Genomic DNA, 25209 nt, shown 5'->3' on the forward strand with positions numbered 1-25209 from the left:
GAAACATGTAAGACGAATTTGTCTCTCCACCTATCCTTGATGTTACCTCTATTTTGCTTTTAACTCTTGGATTTAAATTTAATGAAATAAAATTTGGACTTTTATTTACTTTCTTATGGGAGCTTTCTGGACTTATTTTTTCTGCTGTGATGTCATCTAATGTTATTTCAAATGGATAACATTCTTCTAAAACTACTGCCATATAGTGCTCTAGAAATGGGCCGGCTCCTAAGCTTACTTCCCTGATTTTCAAAAAAAGATTCTACGAGACTGAAGAAAATTGATAATAGAAGTAAATTATGAAGTTGATTAAAATCACATGCTCTTTCTGAATCATGAAATAAAATTCTGGGTGTATATCCCTTTAAACATTGTATTGGATTAATTAAGAATTGAGTGGCCTGTCTAGCTAGATAAATGTCTCTGACGCGCATGTTAAATTGTAAATATTTTAGGATTGAAACAGAGTTTAGAGTGAGTCATGTCCACTGAATATATATTACCAAAACTGTCAATTTCCAATGAGAGTAAATTACCATGACATCTGCAGTTGTGTTTCTAATATGCCTGATCCCTACATAATAAAGTAATTGACTGATCTTCTTGTATAGTCTAGCCTTTCTGCACTTCTCTGTACACAGTATAGGTTGACTTTTTCCATATAGAATCCAGTTTATAGTGTGTTGTTACCTATGATACACTGTTGCTTGCATCACTCATCTCCTGAAAGGTATCACACAGCAGTATTAGTGTATTTATTTCAGCCCTCTTAAATACCAGTCTGACTTGTAAGACATGTTAATAACCTAACAAATTTATACTTTTACTCATCAATTTGACTTGTATTGTCATTTTTATCTATCTATCATCTATTTATCTTTGTGGATGTCTGTCTGACTATCTATCTATCTATCTATTTATCTATCTATATATCTAGATAAATTGATAGACCATGCTCCAAAGAGCTTACAGGTTGAGGGTGCCGAGACATTAGGTTTGGGGTAACTCGTCATGTGGATTGCAGTTGCAACCGTGAGTCAAGGCAGTTCAATAATTATTTTGGTTAGGATGAAAAACAGAGGAGAGATGGTAAGCATCTTTGAATAGGTAGGTTTTCAAGGAATGTCTGAAGCTATACATGATTGGAGACAGTCTGATGGAGAGGGGTAGAGACTGAGCTCCAGAGGACAGGAGCAGCACGTGAGAAGTCTTGGAGGCGGGAGAGGGACGTAGAGAGGAGTGGAGAGACGTAGATCACAGGTTGATCGAAGATGACGGGTCAGGGAATATTTGGAAATGAGAGAGGAAATATAGTTGGGAGTTAGGCTGTTGAGTGTTTTATAATTTAGGGTTAATACTTTAAATTATATTCTGGAGTGTATGAGGAGCCAGTGTAGAGATATGCCTAAATATCTATCTATCTATCTATCTATCTATCTATCTATCTATCTATCTATCTATCTATCTATCATCTAACTATCTATCTATCTATCTATCTATCTATAATTTATCTATCATCTATCTATCTATGTATATGTAAATATATATATATATATATATATATATATATATATATGTATATACTGTATATCTATACATATATATATATATATATCTCACACAAAGAAGAGATAGAGAGATCCCAGATAGACATAAGTCTAGCCTGGACCAAAAGATTTGATGATGACCATCACAGAGCAGAAAGGGGAGGAGCTGAATAGCTACAACGCCCATTGCAAATTCTCTTATATAACTGCATTATAGGAAATCCAAGAAAGGTCCCACTGTAAGGATGTCAGAGTTTTTTTTATTCTAGTGTTCTGTTACGGGGTCTGAGGGTGACTATTTGTGAATTTTTGCAAGCCATTTGGTGTGGTCCAAAAGTGAACACATTTCATTATAAGAAGTATGTTGCTCAAGGATGTATTTGATACTTGTTTTTTTCCCCGTCCATTTATATATTATAACTCATGATATCATGATGTTTGTCGCTGCAATTTTTGCAATTGTATAAAAAAAACAACTGTTGATACGGCAAAAAAACAGACATGGAAAAAAAGAGTTCTTTCTGCAAGTAAATAGCCCTTTTATCTTAGTTTGTAGCTTTTTAAGTTTTGTAGCTTAAAGGGACATGAAACCCACAATGTTTCTTTCTTGATTCATATATTGGCCTCTGTTTATGAAAGGTCTTGCGGACCTGATCCGACAGACCGGATCAGGTCCGCAAGACCTCGCTGAATGCGGAGAGCAATACGCTCTCCGTATTCAGCATTGCACCAGCAGCTCACAGGAGCTGCTGATGCAACATCGCCCCCTGCAGACTTGCGGCCAATCGGCTGCCAGCAGGGAGGTGTCAATCAACCTGATCGTATTCGATCGTGTTGAATTGCGGCGATTCCTGTCCACCTGCTCAGAGCAGGCGGGCAGGGTTATGGAGCAGCGGTCACGCTTCTGGCGAGAAACACGGGCTATCAACCTCCATTCGGAGCTTGATAGATAGGCCCCATAGGGTTCAATTTACCAAATGTCGGGCGTACATGATTTGCTATAGCGAACCATGTCCATCCGACATTGCTAAATGCCGACAGCATATGTTGTCGGCATTTAACATTGCACAAGCATTTCTTGTGAATTGCTTGTGCAATGCCACCCCCTGCACATGTCAATCTGATCGGGATGATTGCAGCCTAGAAGTTATCGAGCAGTGGTCTTACGACCGCTGCTTCTTAACTGCCGTTTCCGGCAATCCGGAAACTACAGGCTTATAAAGCAGCATACACTGCTTATTAAATCCGCCCCATAGAGCAACTTTTAAATTTACTTCTATTATCTAATTTGTTTCCTTCTCTTGGTATCTTTTGCTGAAAAAAAACAGCAATGCACTACTGGGAGTTATTTAACGCATTGGATGAGCCAATAACATGAGACATATATGTGCAGCCACCAATCAGAAACTTCTAAACCTACCTAGGTATCATTTTCAACAAGGGATATCAAGACAACAAAACAAATTAGATAAAAGAAGTAAAATGGAAAGTTGCTTAAAATCACATGATCTATCTGAATCATGAAAAAAGAAAATGGGGTTTCATGTCCCTTTAATGTATGATTTCACTTAGAAGTTATTTTTTATCTGCTAATTCACTCTAATTACAGCTGTCGTCTTCTACTGCTCTAGGCCCACGCTACTATGCTGCTCATTTTGTTTAAGATCTCATTGATGGCTGCTTATTCTTTAATGAACACTCAATCTAATGCTGTCAGATCGAAAAACCATGAAAAGATAAATATTTGAATGAATGTCTTCAGCACTGTTACATTTTATACCCCCAAACCTCGCCCCAAAAAATGTTATTTAATATTTGCCTCATATATTTCTCCCAACCAGAATCTAATATATGAATATTTTACATTTTAGTGTTCTTTACATAGAAGAAAATGTTTTTATATATATATATATATATATATATATATATATATATATATATATATATATATATATATATATATATATATATATATATATATATATATATATATACAGTATATTGGAGTTGGAGTCCAGCACCATAAGTTATACTTAATTTTCAGCCTGTGTGCTCGTCATCAAGGAGTATCAGCCAAACTCCAATGTATACAGTCCAAATAAAAAGAAAGGTAACAGCACCACAGTACTCTTCTTTAAAGGTGAAAAATGTTCTTTATTTGGGTATAACAACTATAAAAGCGACGTTTCGGACCTACATGTTCCTTAATCATGCATAGTTTAAAAACAAATGAACAGACATTAAAAAGGGTATCTGGACCAATCAGGTTTCAATTCTCAGTGTTAATTGGTTTAACTCATACCTGTCCAGGTTTCCCAAACTGCATTATAATAGTGAGGTCACTATTATAATGCAGTTTGGGAAACCTGGACCATGTAGGTCCATGTTGTGCTTGGTGCAACTTTTTTGTTTAGTACTAACCCTTTATGCGAGGTCTTCGGTCTCGCTAACACAACAAGCACTTATTTAGTTAGTAATTGTGCAGTTGCATTTACTTTTTAACCTATAATATGAGCGCAAGTTAACGTTAGAGCGTCACTTGTAATCTAGACCTTTATGCATAAAAATTTACATACTATATGATAAAATATAGGCTTGTGTATTTGTTTTGTTAGTAATGCAAATTTGTAACGAAAACATGGATATTCGTTTTTGTTTTCGTTTTTGTTTTCATAAAACGAATATCCGAATGAATGTACTAACTAAATTTAAAGAAAACATATATTAATGCAATGAATTAGTATCCATTCGTTTCCTTTAAATTAATTTTAAAAGGTAATATACTTACCTATAGCATGCTGGGGGGCCGTGCTAATCTTGACTAGGGATGGCCGAATGTGTTTATATTCGAATTTGAATGTCAGAACGAATGTTATTGTAGAAATTCAATTTACATAATCGAATGTTGATGAGAACGAATATTCTTAAAAATTCTATAATCAAATGCTATTTACAGTTTTCGAATGTCACTTTAAAATTCGAATGTTTATAATTAGATTGAATGTCCACATACGACATTTCAAATGTAACATTCAATTTAACAAATACTATTCAGAAGTTCAATAGTTCATGTGGTAGGGAATTTGATATATTTGTATCTATTATGTATCAATTTACTAATTTGAATCTTTCTATTTCGAATATTGCATATTTTTAATATTACATTTAAAGAAAGCATTAGAAATACTATTACAAATATATAAATTCAAATTTTTCGAATTCGAATATTGCATAATTTGAAATACTTTTACATTAAACGAACGTTAGAATGTTGTACAAACATTCAAAATTCTAAACGAACGAACGAATGTTTTGCGAAACATTTGCCCATCCCTTTTATCACAGAGCTAAGCCTCCTATTAGCGCAGGCCGGCCCTGCACCCTGTGAAGGAAGGTCGAGATTAGTGCAGCACCTCAGCAACACTAGAGTTAAGTATAAAACTCCAGGTGATACTTTTTCACCTGCAGAAAAGGAACATTAACATTCGCTTTAACGAAAACAAATAACGTTAATGTTGCAGAATATTCAGGATTTGTTTTGTTTTAAACTGAACAAATACTGAATAATGCAGCAAACAAATATTTTGAAAAAATAATTTTTCTGAATATTCTTTAGCAATAATTTGTCTGAAACAAATTATTTAGTGCTGCACATGTCTAATAAAATATATACAGAAACAGCCAAAGAAACTTGAATATGTATAGACTGAAATTAAAGTGATGGTCAACTTTGATGAATGAAAGCCCGGTTTTTAAAAATACTATTAAAAACAGGGGAACTTTCATTCATCAAAGTTTATAAAACAGTAATTTTGTTTACAAACTTACCTCTCTCCTCTTCACAGCCGGAGCAGCTTCCCCCGCCTGCAGATCCTCTCTTCATACATCAGAAATGACTGACGAATCCGGCTTCCTCCAATAACGGCTCCCCCCCCCCAGAGCAAATATTGCCTGAGGCCATGCCGTAACTGGAGGAAGCTGGATTCTTCATAGCTGATGTATGAAGAGAGGTTTTGCGGGCAGGGCAAGGTGCTCCGGTTGTGAAGAGGAGAGAGGTAAGTTTTTAAACAAAACGGCTGCGTTGCAAACTTTGATAAATGAAAGTGCCCCTGTTTTAAATAGTATTTTTTTTTAAACGGCTTTCATTCAGCAAAGTTTGACCATCACTTTAATATATCCCCTGTTGTACCTAAAAGAATATGTAAGAACTATAATTATCTCAGCTACAAGACCAGAACATTGTATTAAAAAATATGGAGAACCTTCCTCTTCTGCTAAGTGAATAGGTTCCTGAACCTCGTTGCTTATCCCCTTAATGACAGAGGACGTACCAGGTATGTCCTGAAAAAACTGTCAATTAATGACAATGGACGTACCTGGTACGACCTCTGTGAAAATGAGCGCTGGAAGCTATTGCTATTGCTTCCAACTGCTCTCAGGGTATTGCAGTGATGGCTCAATATTGAGGCATCACTGCGATAACCTTTTTTATGAACCAGGGAGGCGGGTGGGCGGCCCATCGCTGGCGAACTTCCGGCCAGCTATTGTAAGTGACGGACGGGTGCGCGCGGGAGCGTGCGTCGGGGTGAGGGGCGGGTGCAAGTGTGCCTGCGATCTGCCCAATTTAAAAAAAAAAACAACTGAAGCGGTGGGAGAGAGTGCTGGGAGCGGGTGGTGGGTGGCAGAGGAGGGGGGATTATTTTTTCCAAAGGGATCTGGGAGGGGGAGGGGGAGGGTATGGAGGGGGGGGCAATTATTTAAAAAAAAAAGCCACATTTGTTAGCATAATGGGCACTGGCAGACAGCTGCCAGTACATAAAATTGTGGCAAATAGTTAGTGGGGGAGGGTTAGAGAGCTCTTTGAGGGGATCAGGGAGGATGGGGGCTAAGGGGATCCTACACAGCAGCATATAAATTTATTTTATTTAAATTATAATTTTTAAAAAAAGGCCTTTTATTTTAGTACTGGCAGACTTTCTGCCAGTACTTAAGATGGCGGGGATAACTGTGGAGTGGGGGAGGGAAGAGAGCTGTTTGAGAGGGATTAGGGGGTGGGATGTGTCAGGTGAAAGGTTGATCTCTACACTAAAGCTAAAATTAACCCTTCAAGCTCCCTACAAGCTACCTAATTAACCCCATCACTGCTGGGCATAATAAAAGTATGGTGTGCAACGACATTTAGCGCCCTTCTAATTACCAAAAAGCAATGCCAAAGCCATATATGTCTGCTATTTATGAACAAAGGGGATGCTAGAGAAGCATTTACAACCATTTGTGCCACAATTGCACAAGCTGTTTGTAAATAATTTCAGTGAGAACCCAAAGTTAGTCAAAAAGTGAGCGATTTTCTTTATTTGATCGAATTTGGCGGTGAAATGGTGGCATGAAATATATCAAAATGGGCCTAGATCAATACTTTGGGTCGTCTACTGCATTACTCTAAAGCTAAATTTAACCCTACACGCTCCCTAATAAACCCCTTCACTGCTGGGCATAATACACTATGGTGCGCAGTGGCATTTAGCAGCCTTCTAATTACCAAAAAGTAATGCCAAAGCACAACCATTTGTGCCACAATTGCACAAGCACAAGCAAACCTAAAGTTTGTGAAAAAGTTAACAATTTTTTTTATTTGACCGCATTTGGTGGTGAAATGGTGGCATAAAATATACCAAAATGGGCCTAGATCAATACTTTTGGTTGTCCACTAAAAAAATATATTTACATGTGAAGGGTTATTCAGGGATTCCTGACAGATATCAGTGTCCCAATGTAACTATTGCTATTTTTAAAAAAAAACAAAATGGTTTGGAAATAGCAAAGTGCTAACTGTACTGTACTTATTGCCCTATAACTTGCAAAAAAAGCAAACAACATGTAAACATTGGGTATTTCTAAACTCAGGACAAAATTTAGAAACTATTTAGCATGGGTGTTTTTTGGTGGTTGTAGATATGTAACAGATTTGGGGGGTCAAAGTTAGAAAAAGTGTTTTTTTTTTTCAATTTTTTCATCATATTTTATAATTTTTTAAAAGTAAATTATAAGATATGATATAAATAATGGTATCTTTAGAAAGTCCATTTAATGGCAAGAAAAACGGTATCTAATATGTGTGGGTACAGTAAATGAGTAAGAGGAAAATTACAGCTAAACAAAAACACTGCAGAAATGTAAAAATAGCCCTGGTCCCAAACAGTCAACAAATGGAAAAGTGGTCTGGTCACTAAGGGGTTAAAGGAATAGTAAAGTCCAAATTAAACTTTCATGATTCAGATAGGGAATGTAATTTTAAACAACTTTCTAATTTACTTTTAGCATCACATTTGCTTTGTTCTCTTGTTATTCTTTGTTGAAAGCTAAACCTAGTTAGGCTCATATGCTAATTTTTAAGCCCTCAAAGGCTGACACTCATCTAAATGCATTTGACAGTTTTTCACAACTAGAGGGTGTTAGATTGTTTCAGATAGATAACACTGTGCTCACGCACATGAAGTTATTTAAGAGTCAGCACTAATTGCCTGAAATGCAAGTCTGTCAAAAGATTTGAGATAAGGAGGCAGTCAGCAAAAGCTTAGATAGAAGGTAATTACAGAGGTAAACATTATATTTCTATAACCGTGTTGGTTATGGAAAACTGTGGAATGGTAAATAAAGGAATTATCTATCTTTTTAAACAATAACATTTTTGAAGTTTACTATCCCTTTAAAGTGACAAGTTTAAATCTGATATTACAATGAGCTGGCTATCACGTCTCCATTAATGATGCAGGAGTTTCATAGCTTACTGCTAGTTTTTTTGCATTTATATATCTTCCAAGTGAAGTGCAAAGCAAACACCCAGGAAGGTAAATCATGTAAATTAGATCATATGACAAAGAAGGATGAAGCCAGCTATATTTTTGGCAAGGCTGGATTTTTGAGCTTTTTCAGATGAACTTTCTCTTCATTGCTTTTAGGGTTTGAAACAGAATGACATTCAGACATATTTGCCAAGAATTAAAGGGACACGAAACCCAAATATTTTCTTTCATGATTCAACTAACTAATCACCAATACTAATAGAGCATAACATTTTAAATACCTTCCCATTATACTTTAATTTGCTTCATTTTCTTGGTATCCTTTTTTTAAAGGAGCAGCAATGCACTACTGGGAGCTAGCTGAATGCATTGGATGAGCCAATGAGAAAAGGCATATATGTGCAGCCACCAATCAGCAGCTAGCTCCCAGTAATGCATTGCTGCTCCTGAGCCTATTGAGGTATGCTTTTCCACAATGGCTACCAAGAGAACAAAGCATATTAGATAATAAAAGTAAATAGGAAAGTTGGCAACATTAGCATGATCTATCTGAATCATGAATGAAAAATGTGGGGTTTCAAGTCCCTTTAATGTAAATAAATTTAAAAGCTCTCTTCAATCTGCTCTTTTTTTTTCAATGCAACTAAAATAATCCTGTATTTGCTTCTTAGTATCTGGTTGGATTTAACATTACTTGTAAAAATATTATTAGTATATTCTGATAGTGAAAGATACATTAGGCATGGGCATTTTTTTGTAATTCAGCATTTGTTTGCTAAATATGGTGCAGACAGTAGCTTTCAAGGGACGTCAAGTCCAAAAAAACCTTTCATGATTTAAATAGGAAATGTAATTTTAAACAACTTTCCAATTTTTTGTTCTCTTGGTATTCTTAGTTGAAAGCTAAACCTAGGAGGTTCATATGCTAATTTCTTAGACCTTGAAGACTGCCTCTAATCTGAATGCATTTTGACCACTAGACTAGAGGGCATTAGTTCATGTGTTTCATATAGATAACATTGAGCTCATGCACATGAAGTTACGCTGGAGTGAGCACTGATTGGCTAAAATGCAAGCCTGTCAAAGGAACTGATATAAGGGGGCAGTCTGCAGAGGCTTAGATACAAGGTAATTACAGAGGTAAAAAGTGTATTTCTATAACAGTGTTGGTTATGCAAAGCTGGGAAATGGGTAATAATAAAGGGATTATCTTTCTTTTTAAACAACAAAAATTCTGGTGCTGACTGTCCTTTTCAGCTCTTTTTTGGTACCGTATATATCAGTGTAAAAGTGCAACACACAATTAAAAAAAACACCCATGCCTAAATAAATTTATAAATCGGAGCTTGACACTGTATGTTAATTATAGCCATATACATTTATAAATATGCTAGAATCGCAATAAATCCTATACATTTATTATGACAAATAAAAATCTGTCAGCCCAGACAGACTGCCACATAGATATGGCTGAGCAACAGGTTTGGCCCAAAATAGATAATACAATTAATTGAATTTGTAGCTGAAATGGTTATTGTAACAACTACTAATAAAATCAGCAGCTCATCCAAGAAAAATGATATGTAGTGTCATGATCAAATGTAGATCAGACTCAATGGCCTGCTGTCCAGTCAGTTATATGCATACAGTATATAAAAACATAGACCAGACCCTATGTCTCCTGCAGCCATTTAAACCATATACCCACATTAAAGGGAGATAAAAAAAAACATCATGTATGATTCAGATAGAACATTCACTTTAAACAACTTTCTAATTTATTTCTATTATCAAATTTTCTTTGTTCTCTTAGTATCTTTTGTTGAAAAGCAAAGTAAATTGGAAACTTTTTTTAAAATTGCATGCTCTGTCTGAATCACACACACAAAAAAAATGCTAGGAATCCCTTTACATCTAATTTACTAAAAAATGTATTTAGTGCCCCTTTTTACATTAAAGGGACATGAAACGCACATTTTTTTTATTCATGATTCAGATAGAGAATGCCATTTTAAACAACTTTCTAATTTGCTTCTATTATAAATGTTTTTTTTCATTTTTTGGTATCTTTTGTAGAAAGATTTGTAGACATTAGCTCAGGACCCTGCCCATTTCTGGATCACTATATGGCAGCAGTTTTGCAAGAATGTTATCTATTTGCAAGAACACTAGATGGCAGCACTCTTTCCTGTCATGTAGTGAGCTTCAGATGCCTCCCTACGTATCTCCAACACAGAATATCTTGTGAACAAAGCAAATTAGAAAATAGAAGTAAACTGGAAACGTATTAAAAATGGTCTGCTCTGTCTGAATCACAATAGAACATTTTTGGGTTTCATATCCCTTTAAAGGGACAGTCTACACCAGAATTTTTATTGTTTTAAAAGATAGATAATCCCTTTATTACCCATTTCCCAGTTTTGCATAACTAACACATTTATAATAATATACTTTTAACTTCTGTGATTATCTTGTATCTAAGTCTCTGCAAACTGCCCCCTTATTTCAGTTCTTTTGACAGACTTGCAGTTTAGCCAATCAGTGCCTGCTCCCAGATAATTTAACGTGCACGAGCACAGTGTTATCTATATGAAATACATGAACTAACACCCTCTAGTGGTGAAAAACTGTTAAAATGCATTCTTAAAGGGACAGTGTACACTCATTTTCATATAACTGCATGTAATAGACACTACTATAAAGAATAAGATGCACAGATACTGATATAAAAATCCAGTATAAAACGGTTTGAAAACTTATTTAGAAGCTGTCAGTTTGGCTCTGTTGAAAAGGTAGCTGGAAAGCCCACTGCAAGTGGGAAATAAGACACTCCCCCTCCCCCTTCTTTTGCATATGAAAAGACCCTTTACACAAACAGGAGCAAGCTGGAGAAGGTAGCTGACGGTATTCACATAAAACTTTGGGGTTTGGTTAGGAGACTGAAAATCAGAGCAATGTTATTTAAAAATAAGCAAAACGATACATTTATTTTAAAAAAAAACTTTATGGGCTATATAAATAGATCATCTACAAAACATTTATGCAAAGAAAAAATGAGTGTATAATGTCCCTTTAAAAGAGGTGGCCTTCAAGGTCTAAGAAATTATCATATGAACCTTCTAGGTTAAGCTTTCAACTAATGATACCAAGAGAACAAAGCAAAATTGGTGATTAAAGTAAATTGGAAAATTGTTTAAAATTACATGCTCTATCTGAATCATGAAAGTTTATTTTGGCCTAGACTGTCCCTTTAACTTTATTGTCCAGCCAGTTGAAATACACTGTATCTTTAATTCTGAACTGAAATAAGCAATAGAAGCATTGCTTAGTACATATCACCCATTATTTATTCTACAATTTTGCATTTATTTTTCTATGTCGTTAAAATTCCGCAAGCTTTTTTTCTTCTTCATATTAAATAACTATGGCATAGAAATGTGGAATATGTTCTAGTGTAGACCATTTGCGGTATTTTTACATAAACATAAAAAAGGGTTATTTGGAAGAACTATTTAAAAAGAAAGCAAACATTTAATTAGTCTGGATATTCCAATCAGCGCTACTGTAGCATATATTGTTACATTGCCTGGGCTGAGTCTGATTCTCTTCATAAATCTGTAATGTTGTTTTTCAGATCCTTGGAAGTCATTGCAGGTTTGGAAAGTAACAGTAAAATATTTACTGTGCACGTTCAAGGATTGCTGCAGCTGCAGGTAAGGAGGAGAGCTACCATTAAGATTGGATAACAAGATTGTTATTTTTCTTTGAAGAACCTTAACCTTAATGATTTCAGCATTTTAACACACGAGTCTGTGAGCTGTCAAAGCTCTCATTAGGTCTTGGAAAGAAATCAGTGTTTAAAATTCTTACCAAAATACAAACTCTGCTCATGTAAACCTTGTTAATTAATTCTTTTTTTTCATTTGCAAGATCATTTTTAACAGTATGTCAGCTGGCTCAAAATTGTGGTTTAACTTGTATTCACTCTAAAGACAGCTTTTAACAGAGGCTTGGTGCCATCATTTATTGAAATAAGGGATTTTGACAAGCCCTATCAAGTGTGCAGCCTTAGGCAAGATGACAGTATGGAACCCCTACCCAGGAATCAATTTACTTGAGATAAGGGACAAAAATATAATGTGAAATACTACTCATTTATTATAAACATAAATCAAATAATATTAACAATAGCATAACCAAGAATATGTTTAACACATATATATGTAATACTAACTCTCATGCACACACACTTATATATGCACACTCATATATAAATACACAATCATACACACGTATACATCTATACACACTCACAAATACACACACACTAACACATATACACACACACACACACATTTATACACATGCACGCAGTCATACATAAACACACACACACACAAACACACACACATACACTCATACACATTCATACATACACTCACACACACACATACACTCACACATACATACATACACTCACACACACATACATACATACACGCACACATACATACACACAGACATACATACACTCACACATACATACAAACACTCACACACACATACATACACGCACACACATACATACATACACACACACATACATAAACACACACACACATTCATACATACATACACTCACACACACATACATACACTCACACATTATCATACATGCATACACTCACACACACATACATACACTCACACATACATACATACACTCACACACACATACATACACGCACATACATACATACACACACACATACATAAACACACACATTCATACATACATACACACACTTACATACATACACTCACTCACACACACATACATACATGCACACACATACATATATACATACTGTACATACACTTGCACACTCTTACACACATCAGGCTTCCCACACATACCTCTCACACAGCCTGGGACAGTGTTACCCTGCAACAGTGAACCATAATATCCCTGTTTGATTTTACTGGCAGCTCATCAGAAATGGTGGGAAACCAGCTAAACAGTAAAAATCAAACATTGAGCAGCTACTATTAGCTTCATTGGGACCGGGCGGGTGGGCGTGGCAGTGACGTCATCAGCACCCATGCCATCCGCTCCCCCCCCCCCCCAGTTTAAAAAATAAAATCAGGCTTCATTTCTCTAGTAAGGTGTATCTAGTCCACGGATCATCCATAATTCTCATTCCCAACAGGAAGTTACAAGAGGACACCCACAACAGAGCTGTCTATATAGCTCCTCCCCTCACTACCATATCCAGTCATTCTCTTGCAACTCTCAACAAGCATGGAGGTAGTAAGAGATAGGTGGTGAAATGTAGCTGTTATTTTGCTTCAATCAAGAGATTGTTGTTCCGTCTTTGTGTCCTGATCCTTCTTCAAAGAAGGAGCGTCTATTACACAATCTGGACGTGGTTCGTGCTTTAAAGTTTTACTTACAAGCTACTAAAGATTTTCGTCAAACATCTGCTTTGTTTGTTGTCTACTATGGACAGAGGAGAGGCCAAAAGGCTTCGGCAACTTCTCTTTCTTTTTGGCTAAGTAGTATAATACGTTTGGCTTATGATACTGCTGGCCAGCAGCCTCCTGAAAGGATTACAGCTCATTCTACTAGAGCTGTGGCTTCCACATGGGCCTTTAAGAATGAGGCTTCTGTTGAACAGATTTGCAAGGCGGCGACTTGGTCTTCGCTTCATACTTTTTCAAAATTCTACAAATTTGATACTTTTGCTTCTTCGGAGGCTATTTTTGGGAGAAAGGTTTTACAGGCAGTGGTACCTTCCGTTTAAGTACCTGCCTTGTCCCTCCCTTCATCCGTGTACTTTAGCTTTGGTATTGGTATCCCACAAGTAATGGATGATCCGTGGACTGGATACACCTTACAAGAGAAAACATAATTTATGCTTACCTGATAAATTTATTTCTCTTGTGGTGTATCCAGTCCACGGCCCGCCCTGTCATTTTAAGGCAGGTATTTTTTAATTTTAAACTACAGTCACCACTGCACCCTATGGTTTCTCCTTTCTCTTCTTGTTTTCGGTCGAATGACTGGATATGGTAGTGAGTGGAGGAGCTATATAGACAGCTCTGCTGTGGGTGTCCTCTTGCAACTTCCTGTTGGGAATGAGAATATCCCACAAGTAATGGATGATCCGTGGACTGGATACACCACAAGAGAAATAAATGTATCAGGTAAGCATAAATTATGTTTTTTTTTAACAACAGCTGCTCACAGTCTCACCTCTTTAAAAATACAGAGCAGTTACGGTCGGGTGCTATGTCAGTCATGGGCCCAGCCGTGCCCCTCAGGATGGATGGGCCCCTGACTGTAGTCACCCCTGATAGCGGCCCTGCAATCAACCTCCTCACAAACACCCCTCTTTAACTTGAAATTGCTTATTTTCCATGAAAGCAATAAGACTTGAAATGTTTCAAAGAAAACCCACTCAACACAAACTCTCATTAAATTTCCAGATTATAACTGTTAACTTTGTTTAAATGGGTAAGCATTCATTGCCTTCTATGACACTGACTAGCTATTTATCATCCCAATACATGTCAGAAATATTAAACAATTAATATGGCTTATAAACAACCTGTGATTCAATGACAATTGTCAGGCATGACTTTCTTCACATACATAACGAAAGGTTATATTTATAATGCCCCACCACTTGTACCCCTGCTCCCAGTCGCTTGTGTCACTCTCCTCCACGTTGACTCAAGATGAAATTGCGGGAACAATGTGCGCAAATAGGCAGGACAGGCCACGCCCCAGCAGGTTGCTCTGAGCATTTGGGGTCTCTGACATATACTTGGATGGACGGTGCGGGATGTATTCCATCAGTGCTGCAGACCTGTCAGTACCTATGGGCAGTGCAGTGCTTCGATTTCCCCATCCACAAACACTCAGATTGTAAAAAAAATCCTCTTAGAGAATACCCATTAGAAGAACTGTGTCAACTCCGAATTTGATGAATGGGGCCTATCTATGCAGTGTATGCAAAAGCCATTACATACACCGGTGATGATCACAATCTATAGTTTGATAATTATCGGCATGTTAATGGCTGCCGATAAAACATTTTCAACAGAATCACAATCATACTTTTTCTATTATCATTTCTGTAAAAAGCAGTCCTAAACTTAACGTGAGCTTGTTCTGTTTTTCTGACTTCAATTTAAATTCTTTGGACTTAAAGTCATGGTAAACTTGACATGATTTAAAATCAGGTCCAGAATCTAAGCAATATTTAACAGGGATTTTAATTGATAATTTCTAATAAAGATGGGCTGTACTTTTTAATCTAGCTGTGCTATTCTGATACCCCGCCCTCCAGCAACTCACTTCAAAACTCATATTACCTGTGAGCTAATGGTTTGAACTGCTCTCCAATCGGGCTCTTGCAGGAAAAAAAATGCTGTACGGCTAGAGCGCTGATTGGCGTTAAAACGGTTAGCTCACAAAAATGATGAGTTTTTTAACTGCTGCCTGGAGTGCGGAGTATTAGAATGGCATGGCTAGATTAAAAAATAAGTTATAGCGCATTACTAGAAGTGACCAATTAAAGTCCATCTAAAATATTGCTTAGATTCCGAACCTGCTTTTAAAACATGTAAAGTTTACATCACTTTAACAACATATTTTGGGGGTCAGTTTTTTAGTTATTTAATCCCACGGCTAAAAATATTTGATAAAACCCCAGAGAACACTTTTTGGGCTTATTACCGACTACGCCAATTTTTTTTCAAATGAAACGTTAGTATTGTGCAATTCCAAAACACAATGAAATTAACCCCCCCCCCCTCCACCATATTGGATGACATAATGAAAAGATGTAAACATTACCTACTCAGTTAGTTAAAACTAAACAAATAATAAGCACAACTACTCTAATAAAGATTGGCTAAATTGATAACCCACCAAACACATATGCTTACTATACCAATAATGCCCCTGTTCAAATCTCTTGGCTTACACACATTTCTCTAAGGTTTGAGACCACAACAGAATATTTGTCACCTATTAGTATCACTGCACAATATTAAAAGAATTAAATCAATACACACAACCTTTAACCTGTGATGTAATAGCTAATTCCACAAAATCTCCATTTTGTTTTTTTATCCTGAATATTTATTTTGGATTAACAATGCAGATAACGATTCATGGTGTTTTTGGGAAGTAATGATTATTATTATTATTATTATTATTATTATCGGTTATTTGTAGAGCGAATGATTACAAACTTCAGGGGTATTAAAAGTGGGTCTTTCCTAATTGCTAACCATTTTTTATTCCAATTGCTAACATTTTGCTTTTGTTACACCTTGTTATATAATATAGATTGGAAGCTCTCAGCAGTAGACAGCATAGCTAATCTGGAATGTTTAGTGAAAAGAAAACTATGATAAAGTATTGTAATATAATTATTATTTTTTTGTGTGTGTTTTTACAGCCTGGCCAATATACATCTATATTTGTGGACAACAGTGCAGGAGCGCCAGTCACTGTTCAAAATGGTTCTGATTTTATGGGTATTCTGATGGGGATATAATCAGACCTCATATGGGCTATTGGATTTTGACTTCAGATGACGGACTAACCCATTATTCACACACCTGCAATGAAAGAAGCTTTCACATTATCCATCTGGAATTTGCTTCTGTTTTACTGCTTGCCAATTACAGAGCAGGAAAAAAAAACTGGCATATATCATTTTCCTGCATCTACTGCTTCTGATTCCGACCCCGCCTGAGAGACCTGCAACGTATTATGATCATACTACTGGGCAATTCCTTGCACGCCCAATATCAGTGAATGGTATTATATTTACCGTAAAAGACTTTGTAAAGAAAATATTAATGAATTAAGAGAACCTTTCTGTGTTGCTTATAATTTTGTTTGGTTTATATTAAAAGAAAATAATGGAATAAGAAGCACTCCAGAAAATGATTTTGGAAACGGAAAGGACAATTCTTCCATACAATATAAGTAAGATAGTGGACACACTTGTTATGAATCGATAAATGGAAGACACTGTCTTTTGAATGTGCTTAAGTTGCTCTTCTGATATTGAGGAATGAGAGAAGAGGACAATGAATGACATCACAGGACTGAATTAGTGCTTCATTCAGCCCTGATGTTGTGACACACAGTGACTCAGATTGTAAGCTTAAGAGCTTGTATTGTTTTATCTATTAAAGTATTGCATATAATGGGTGTATGTTAATAAACAGTCTGTTCACATTTATCATTATTCTTGATCATATTTCAGCTGTATGTGCAAAACAGAACAATAGAAACAAAAAAATATACATTTTGACAGCAGATAAGAACCATAGGCCCATCAAGTATGCCCGTATTTTCTATAAAATGTAAGCTTAATTAGTTCATAAAACGGCTTATTCCGGGCATTCTTGATGATTCCCACACAGTGTTTGTGTTTAACACCTGTAATGGATATAAATTCCAAATCTCAACCATCTTTTCTGTACAGAACTGCTTCTGCCAAATACTCCTGAATCTACTAAGTTTTAACATGAGATTGTGGCCCCTGGGGTTGCTCTTTTTGTGAAAAATACTTGCAGCTTTACTTAGACTTTGTGTCTGTGTATCTGTTATTGAAAATGCTTAACAAACTTACATTATATAATATAGGAAATTAATATAAACACCAAAGAGATATATAACCCACATAGGTTCTAAAACCGTACCCAACCGTGCAACCTAGGAACTGATCAAATCCTGGATATATCTGAGTGCACTTAATACTAGTCAAATCACTGATGATGTAATAGCCATATAACTTAATGCATTCCAATCATCCAACTTTGCAAATAATTAATATTTCAGCTAGGGAAGAGACCTGGGAGATTGAAATTCGCCACCTAAGAGGTGGCAAAAGGTTAAGGAAGTAGTGGTCTGATGACCGCTGCTTCATAAATACCGACTGCAAGTTCTTATGTGAGAACCTGCAGTCGAAGGGCTTGATAAATCGACCTCAATGACACTGAAATTACACAGAGCTTTGCCTTTACCTAAGTAAGGACTAGATTACAAGTGGCACGCTTTTTAGCATTCCTGCTAAAAAGTAATCTTTTTGCGCGTACGGATTAGCGTGTGTATTACAAGTTGAAAGTAATAATTTTGCACAGAAGCGAAACCTGAACCGCTAACTTCAGGACTTAAAATATCATGACTGTGCTAATGCATTTGCCACATATACTTCAATGGAGAGTGAAGAAGAAACAAAACGCTTATGGCTCACTCGCTAACCAGACAGGAGTTATTAATAAAGATTATTTGGGTGTAGTGAGGGCGCTAACAAGTGCTTAAGGAATTATAATCTTATTATATTAAATTAACTTATCTAAGTGACAGATTTGCTTCAGAAATAAAAGCAATAAAAGGCAGTGAAAAAATATATATATCTTTTACAGGTGATAATGTGAATGATCAACGATATTAAAGATGTGCGATTCAATCTTGTATAAATGATTTTAAAGTGCAACGTGCTGAGTACTCTGAATTCTTAATATAAAACAACCTGAATCCTTATATTAATCAGAGAGATGTGCAGTGAATATTATCTTAATCTTTAAATAATAAATTGTGTTTCTTTCAGTAGTATGAGGTGTAGTTGGATATTTCAATCTAATAATCTTCCATATAAAAGTAAGTCTATATACAAAATAAGGGGTACAATGTAAAATATATTTATTACAATACAATATGTTTCTAAAGGATTTTTTGCTTAGGGGACGTCTCCCCAAAAATTAGTGGTTTCAAATAACTTGATTACTTTAATATAACATTTTCCATTTAAGCAACAATGTAACAGCTAAAATTAGCGTCTGAAGTAAAAGTTTAGATACTTTTGTATAACAGAACTGTATCGCAGACAATTATTTGTTTTAAAACTGAATAAAAGTTCTTTTCACAGTCCAATATTGTGCAACAAACAGTTTGGGTGTTTAAAAGTCTCTTTGTATAGAGAAGTGATAAAAAATAATAATAAAAATCTTCTGTATGAGTTATCTTATCCTCTTGGATATTAAAAAAACTTTTAAAGTCTCTTTTTAACAGAAGGTTGTTTTAAATACCTTTTAGTATGAGTACCTTTATTTTCTTATGTGATCCGCTTGTCTTGTTTACTCACTTACTGTAGTTTTCTTTCTCCTTCTTGTTTGCTTACTCAGAAGCGGTTTGTGGTTTAGAGCCGCCACATGTTTATCGGCGTCTGACGTCACTCTTGGATCTTTTTTCGGCCGATTCCAAATAGATGACAATCACTTGGCGATTCCGGTTTCTTTTAGATTCCTTTTTCAAAACCTTCCTGCTCTTAGTGCATTGCACGCAGGGGATGTGTAGTATAAGTAGATGGAATTTGCAATGTATAATAGATGCAAATAGAAAATAACCCGGGTTATAAAGTTGTAGCTGTGGTATCAGGATGCAGGGCTTGCAGACCTTAGATACTTTTAGAAGTCACTTGAAGTCACAAGGGTCGACGCGTTTCGCTCTATACAGAGCTTTTTCAAGATACCTGTGACTTCTAAGTTCAGTCTTTTAAATGTGGTGCCTTAATCTGATTGGTTGCTTGTTGGTTTATTTAAGGTGGACTTTTTTTCTTGGTTACTCATACCTTAAGGTGGACTCACTTCAAGGAGATTTTTTTGTATAGTTTACGTAGTTGGAGAGATCGCTCATACCACTTCCAGACACAGTATTTGGAAGACTCATATTTTATGTGTCTTTGAGAGGTTTATTCCGGATAACTCATACTTTTGAAATATTTTAAAATCTATAGAGATATATGTTTAAAAAACCAAATGAAGTTAAATATAAAGCTTATTTTAACTTCATTTGGTTTTTGAAACATATATCTCTATAGATTTTAAAATATTTTAAAATATTTCAAAAGTATGAGTTATCCGGAATAAACCTCTCAAAGACACATAAAATATGAGTCTTCCAAATACTGTGTCTGGAAGTGGTATGAGTGATCTCTCCAACTACGTAAACTATACAAAAAAATCTCCTTGAAGTGAGTCCACCTTAAGGTATGAGTAACCAAGAAAAAAAGTCCACCTTAAATAAACCAACAAGCAACCAATCAGATTAAGGCACCACATTTAAAAGACTGAACTTAGAAGTCACAGGTATCTTGAAAAAGCTCTGTATAGAGCGAAACGCGTCGACCCTTGTGACTTCAAGTGACTTCCAAAAGTATCTAAGGTCTGCAAGCCCTGCATCCTGATACCACTGCTACAACTTTATAACCCGGGTTATTTTCTATTTGCATCTATTATACATTGCAAATTCCATCTACTTATACTACACATCCCCTGCGTGCAAGGCACTAAGAGCAGGAAGGTTTTGAAAAAGGAATCTAAAAGAAACCGGAATCACCAAGTGATTGTCATCTATTTGGAATCGGCCGAAAAAAGATCCAAGAGTGAAGTCAGACGCCGATAAACATGTGGCGGCTCTAAACCACAAACCGCTTCTGAGTAAGCAAACAAGAAGGAGAAAGAAAACTGCAGTAAGTGAGTAAACAAGACAAGCGGATCACATAAGAAAATAAAGGTACTCATACTAAAAGGTATTTAAAACAACCTTCTGTTAAAAGAGACTTTAAAAGTTTTTTTAATATCCAAGAGGATAAGATAACTCATACCGAAGATTTTTATTATTATTTTTTATCACTTCTCTATACAAAGAGACTTTTAAACACCCAAACTGTTTGTTGCACAATATTGGACTGTGAAAAGAACTTTTATTCCGTTTTAAAACAAATAATTGTCTGCGATACAGTTCTGTTATACAAAAGTATCTAAACTTTTACTTCAGACGCTAATTTTAGCTGCTACATTGTTGCTTAAATGGAAAATGTTATATTAAAGTAATCAAGTTATTTGAAACCACTAATTTTTGGGGAGACGTCCCCTAAGCAAAAAATCCTTTAGAAACATATTGTATTGTAATAAATATATTTTACATTGTGCTCTGTTCCTCGGGTTTGGGGAATCTAGTGCCCACTGAGCCATCCGTCTCTGGGGATTCTATTTCTCATGAGACGAGTTCCCTGCCATCAACTCTTATGCATGCAGGTAACCCAAATGCTTCTTATCCTTTCTAGGGAGTGTGGTCTGTTCCCACCGGAGGTTACGACACGGTTTTGCATGGCCATATCTTTGGCACTGGTGCATCTGCACCTCCCGGGAGTGTGCATACGATATTGTCCGTGTTTCGTTAACCGGGGCACGTTAGGCATGGGATCGCCTGGTTCAGTTCAGCCTTCCGGGGGAGTGACTGCCCCTGAGGTCTCAGGGGGTCAACCTTCGGGGCCGGTGTTTCCTTTTGTCCCTGCGGAGGTATGGTGCGTCTTTCGTTATAGACTAGTGCACCTTCATGTCCTACTAAGGCACGTTTTTGACGTTGCTCGAGGATCCCACATAGACATAAGAGGATGATGTAATCTTCTTATGGTCTTTGTTATTTGTGTATCCTTTTCCAGTTCTGAGCTTGGAAGTCCCGGACAACTGTTGGGCTGGTCCTGCGGGTCTGTCCGTTCTTCCTGGGCTATAACCTACAGGTTGCCTTATCTTTTATTTTCATCTGGAAGCTTATAAAAAATAGCAACAATTAGCCCGGGTTAAAAAGTCTTATCCATTAAATACAATGTAGTGGTCCCAAACAGGAGTATTAGCCACAAGATTTTGACACATTTCCCCCTTTTCCAGGGCTTTATCAAGATACGTGTGGCTAATGATTCTTGCTCTCTTAAAGATCATTCTTAATCCTTATTGGTTCAATTTCTAATCATTTAGAATAAAGGTGGCATGATGTTCCATTAAGGTGGTATATCAATGGATTAAGATTGCTTTTCATGATTTTTTATTACACATTGGCATGATGTTCCATTTGGGTGGTATATCTATGATTGAAATTACTTTTCAAAATGTACATTAGTCATTTCATTGTATTCATTTAGTATTCTCTCATATACATATAGTCGACTATCAATATACATGTTTTAATTTCATATTTTGAGTACATGTTGTTAATTGTTCTGTATGGGGATATTTAGCTGATGTGTGCAGAAAGAATCAATTACAAAGATACTTACATATGCACCAATGATGATGCATATGATAGTGAAAAATATACAATATAACTAAAAAGTGATTCATCTGGTAATACTTATTCGAAAAGAAAAGGTGATAAATCTAATTCAGAATTTAGACTGTAAATTAATTCTGCTTCCATTATAAGCAGTTTCTTTTCTATGTTACCTCCTCTCCAGTGACCTTTAACCCTCTGAATCCCCCAATATAATATATCTTTTACATTCTCTTTGTGCACTTCCTTAAAGTCTTCAATACCATTCTCAATATTGCATAAGTGTTCCTTATTCCCGGGATCATTAGCCACACTTATCTTGATAAAGCCCTGGAAAAGGGCGAAACGCATCGAAAGCTTGTGGCTAATACTCCTGTTTGGGACCACTACATTGTTTTTATTGGATAAGACTTTTAATCCGGTTAATTGTTGCTATTTTTTATTCACTTCCAAATACTCCCTGCGTGCGTAGCACTAAGTGCAGGTAAAGCATCATTTACATCCACAGAGAGGTGTATTTTACAATATTTTATACATAACAGCATCTATTGGGATATAAGAAGTAATACGGCTTGTCTACAGAAAGGCTAGCCCCTTGAGTGTCACCCATGACATCAGACGCCATTGGTGATGTGGTGTGAACTCATGGTCGAAAAAGAAAAATCAACTAAGCCGATACACATCTTCTGAACTCCTCAGCGGCATAGGAGCCCAGGTATGAGTTTAATTGCAGAGACTGCATAATTGGATCATACGACTGAAGGTAACCATATTCTAAAAGTATTGGCACTGACAAGTCTGCTAAAGTGTTCTTAGGTGGTATATTGAGACTGAGATGTTATTTACATCATATATCGATTTGCTTCTGATACCAATTGCCAACTACTTGCTATTTGAAGATCTTTTGGCCCAGTGGATAACGCTAACGAAATATTTAGAACGAGACTGTTGCTGCTGCTGTTTATATTGGAAAATAGTAACGATTGTTTTTTTTAACTGCACCTGTTGTTTTCTCTAAATCAAGTTTATTGTGTCTTGGCCATATTCTCATTAAATTGAGATACTGTGTATACACACGCTAATAAGGGAGACGTCCCATTTTTTCCCAATACATTTATAGATGAATGAATGATTTTTAATAAATATTTTTATATATAAAAGCTTTAATATTTTAAACTTATATTTTTAGAAGGATGAATGTTTTTCAACCAACAGATTTCTAGATAGAGATTACACATACTGATATCTTCAGCTGTTTAGCGCCCTTACTACCTGTTTCACTGTATCTATTTTTTTGAACAGATAGAAGGATCTGTCTCTTTGTAAGGTGTTTGATATCTTAGACTCCAGCGCACTACTACACTTTCACACTATCAAGTCTCTCTTTCCAAGCATTTTGCATAGGGGATGTTTTTCTGCCTGGGTTCAGGATGCTTTGCATTCTTCTCCCTTGGGTGTGGTCCTCTGGAACGTTAATCTGACAGGATTATGGAGACTAGCCTTTCTTTCTACTCTCATTTGGGTGACTCTGTTCTTGTTTTCATTTCCCTTAGTGCTGCCCTTGGGGCCTTTGGGCTCTAGAGAAATTGTGTGACTTTGTCGTGGCCTAATATCTTGCTGGGGGGGTGTTGACCTCCGGCTAAGGGTGTTCTCTTCCCTTTGAGCTGGGAATTATGAGTGAGTCCTGTACCCGTTCTCCGGGTATCCCGGTTTTAATCCCCTGTGAGGTCTTGAGTTCCCTGAGGGTGTCATTCGTTCTAGGACGATTCTGGGTCTCAGATCTGGAGTTCTTATCTTGGATCCTGGATGTCTGGAGACTTATGATCCGGTGGACTGGTTCGGGATGACACAGTTTGTTTTCAGGAAACAATGTGAAAGTGATTGAGGAGCACAGGTATGAATGAGTTGCAACAAAAAGGTTTATTTAAAACGGCTTGCAATGTTACAACGCAAATGAGTGAAACAAATATACAAAGATTAGTATTGAACTAACCAGAAAACAAACAGTGTGAGGGGAGAAAAAAACATACTCCCCGGGGCTAATACATGACTGAACAGAATCTACTGTTAGGAAGCAGACTACAAAAAGGACAGGTATACGCGTTTCAGCAGATTGCCTTACTCATTACCTGGTTAAAAGTAAATGTGTGTGCTCTTTAAAAAGACTAGTAGGCAGCTTCCTATTGGTTACTAGGGACCCACCCCCTGTTGCTAGGTGTAAACAACAGACCAATCACGAAGTTCTGTAGATACACAGAAAATCACTACCAGTGTTTACATTGAAACTCCTAAAGAGTTATGTGATAATCTGATAAACAAACAAACTAACAAACTAATCATTACTGCATAAATTAAATTAAAGGGGCACCAATTTATCCAAGTTATTTCAACTATCTAGGTAAGGGTGACCAAATGCAGGAAAATACAGATGAGGGTTTGTAATCTAACTATGTCATGTGTTTCATAGGTAATATGCAGTTCATCATTTCTCTTTGATTTAAAGTGGAACTTCTGCTTCCATACACTCTGAAACATAATATAGAAAATTATATGAGACATGTTATAAAAAAACATTATGCAGATTATCATTTGAATTCTAAATTCTAAATATTTTGAATGCACAGATTGGAAACAACACTAATCAGTCCTAGATAAAGTTCCTAGAAGGGAAGGTAAAATTCTGGTTATTCCAGTGTGAACATGTATCCATTTGCAA

At 36.2% G+C, this 25209-nt stretch overlaps 1 protein-coding gene across 1 annotated transcript in view; it reads left to right on the forward strand.

Annotated features, from left to right (window-relative positions):
• The window catches only part of C1QTNF12 (C1q and TNF related 12), a 185364-nt gene extending 167739 nt beyond the window's left edge, over positions 1 to 17625 (forward strand). Inside the window, exons 7-8 of the mRNA XM_053690511.1 lie at positions 11985 to 12063; positions 16825 to 17625. Of these exons, the coding sequence (XP_053546486.1) occupies positions 11985 to 12063; positions 16825 to 16923 (178 nt within the window). The 3' untranslated portion in view covers positions 16924 to 17625. The remainder of the gene's footprint in view (positions 1 to 11984; positions 12064 to 16824) is intronic.
• The last annotated feature ends 7584 nt before the right edge of the window (positions 17626 to 25209 follow it).

The sequence above is a fragment of the Bombina bombina genome, chromosome 8 (genome assembly GCF_027579735.1).
Source record: "Bombina bombina isolate aBomBom1 chromosome 8, aBomBom1.pri, whole genome shotgun sequence".
NCBI classification, from domain to species: domain Eukaryota; kingdom Metazoa; phylum Chordata; class Amphibia; order Anura; family Bombinatoridae; genus Bombina; species Bombina bombina.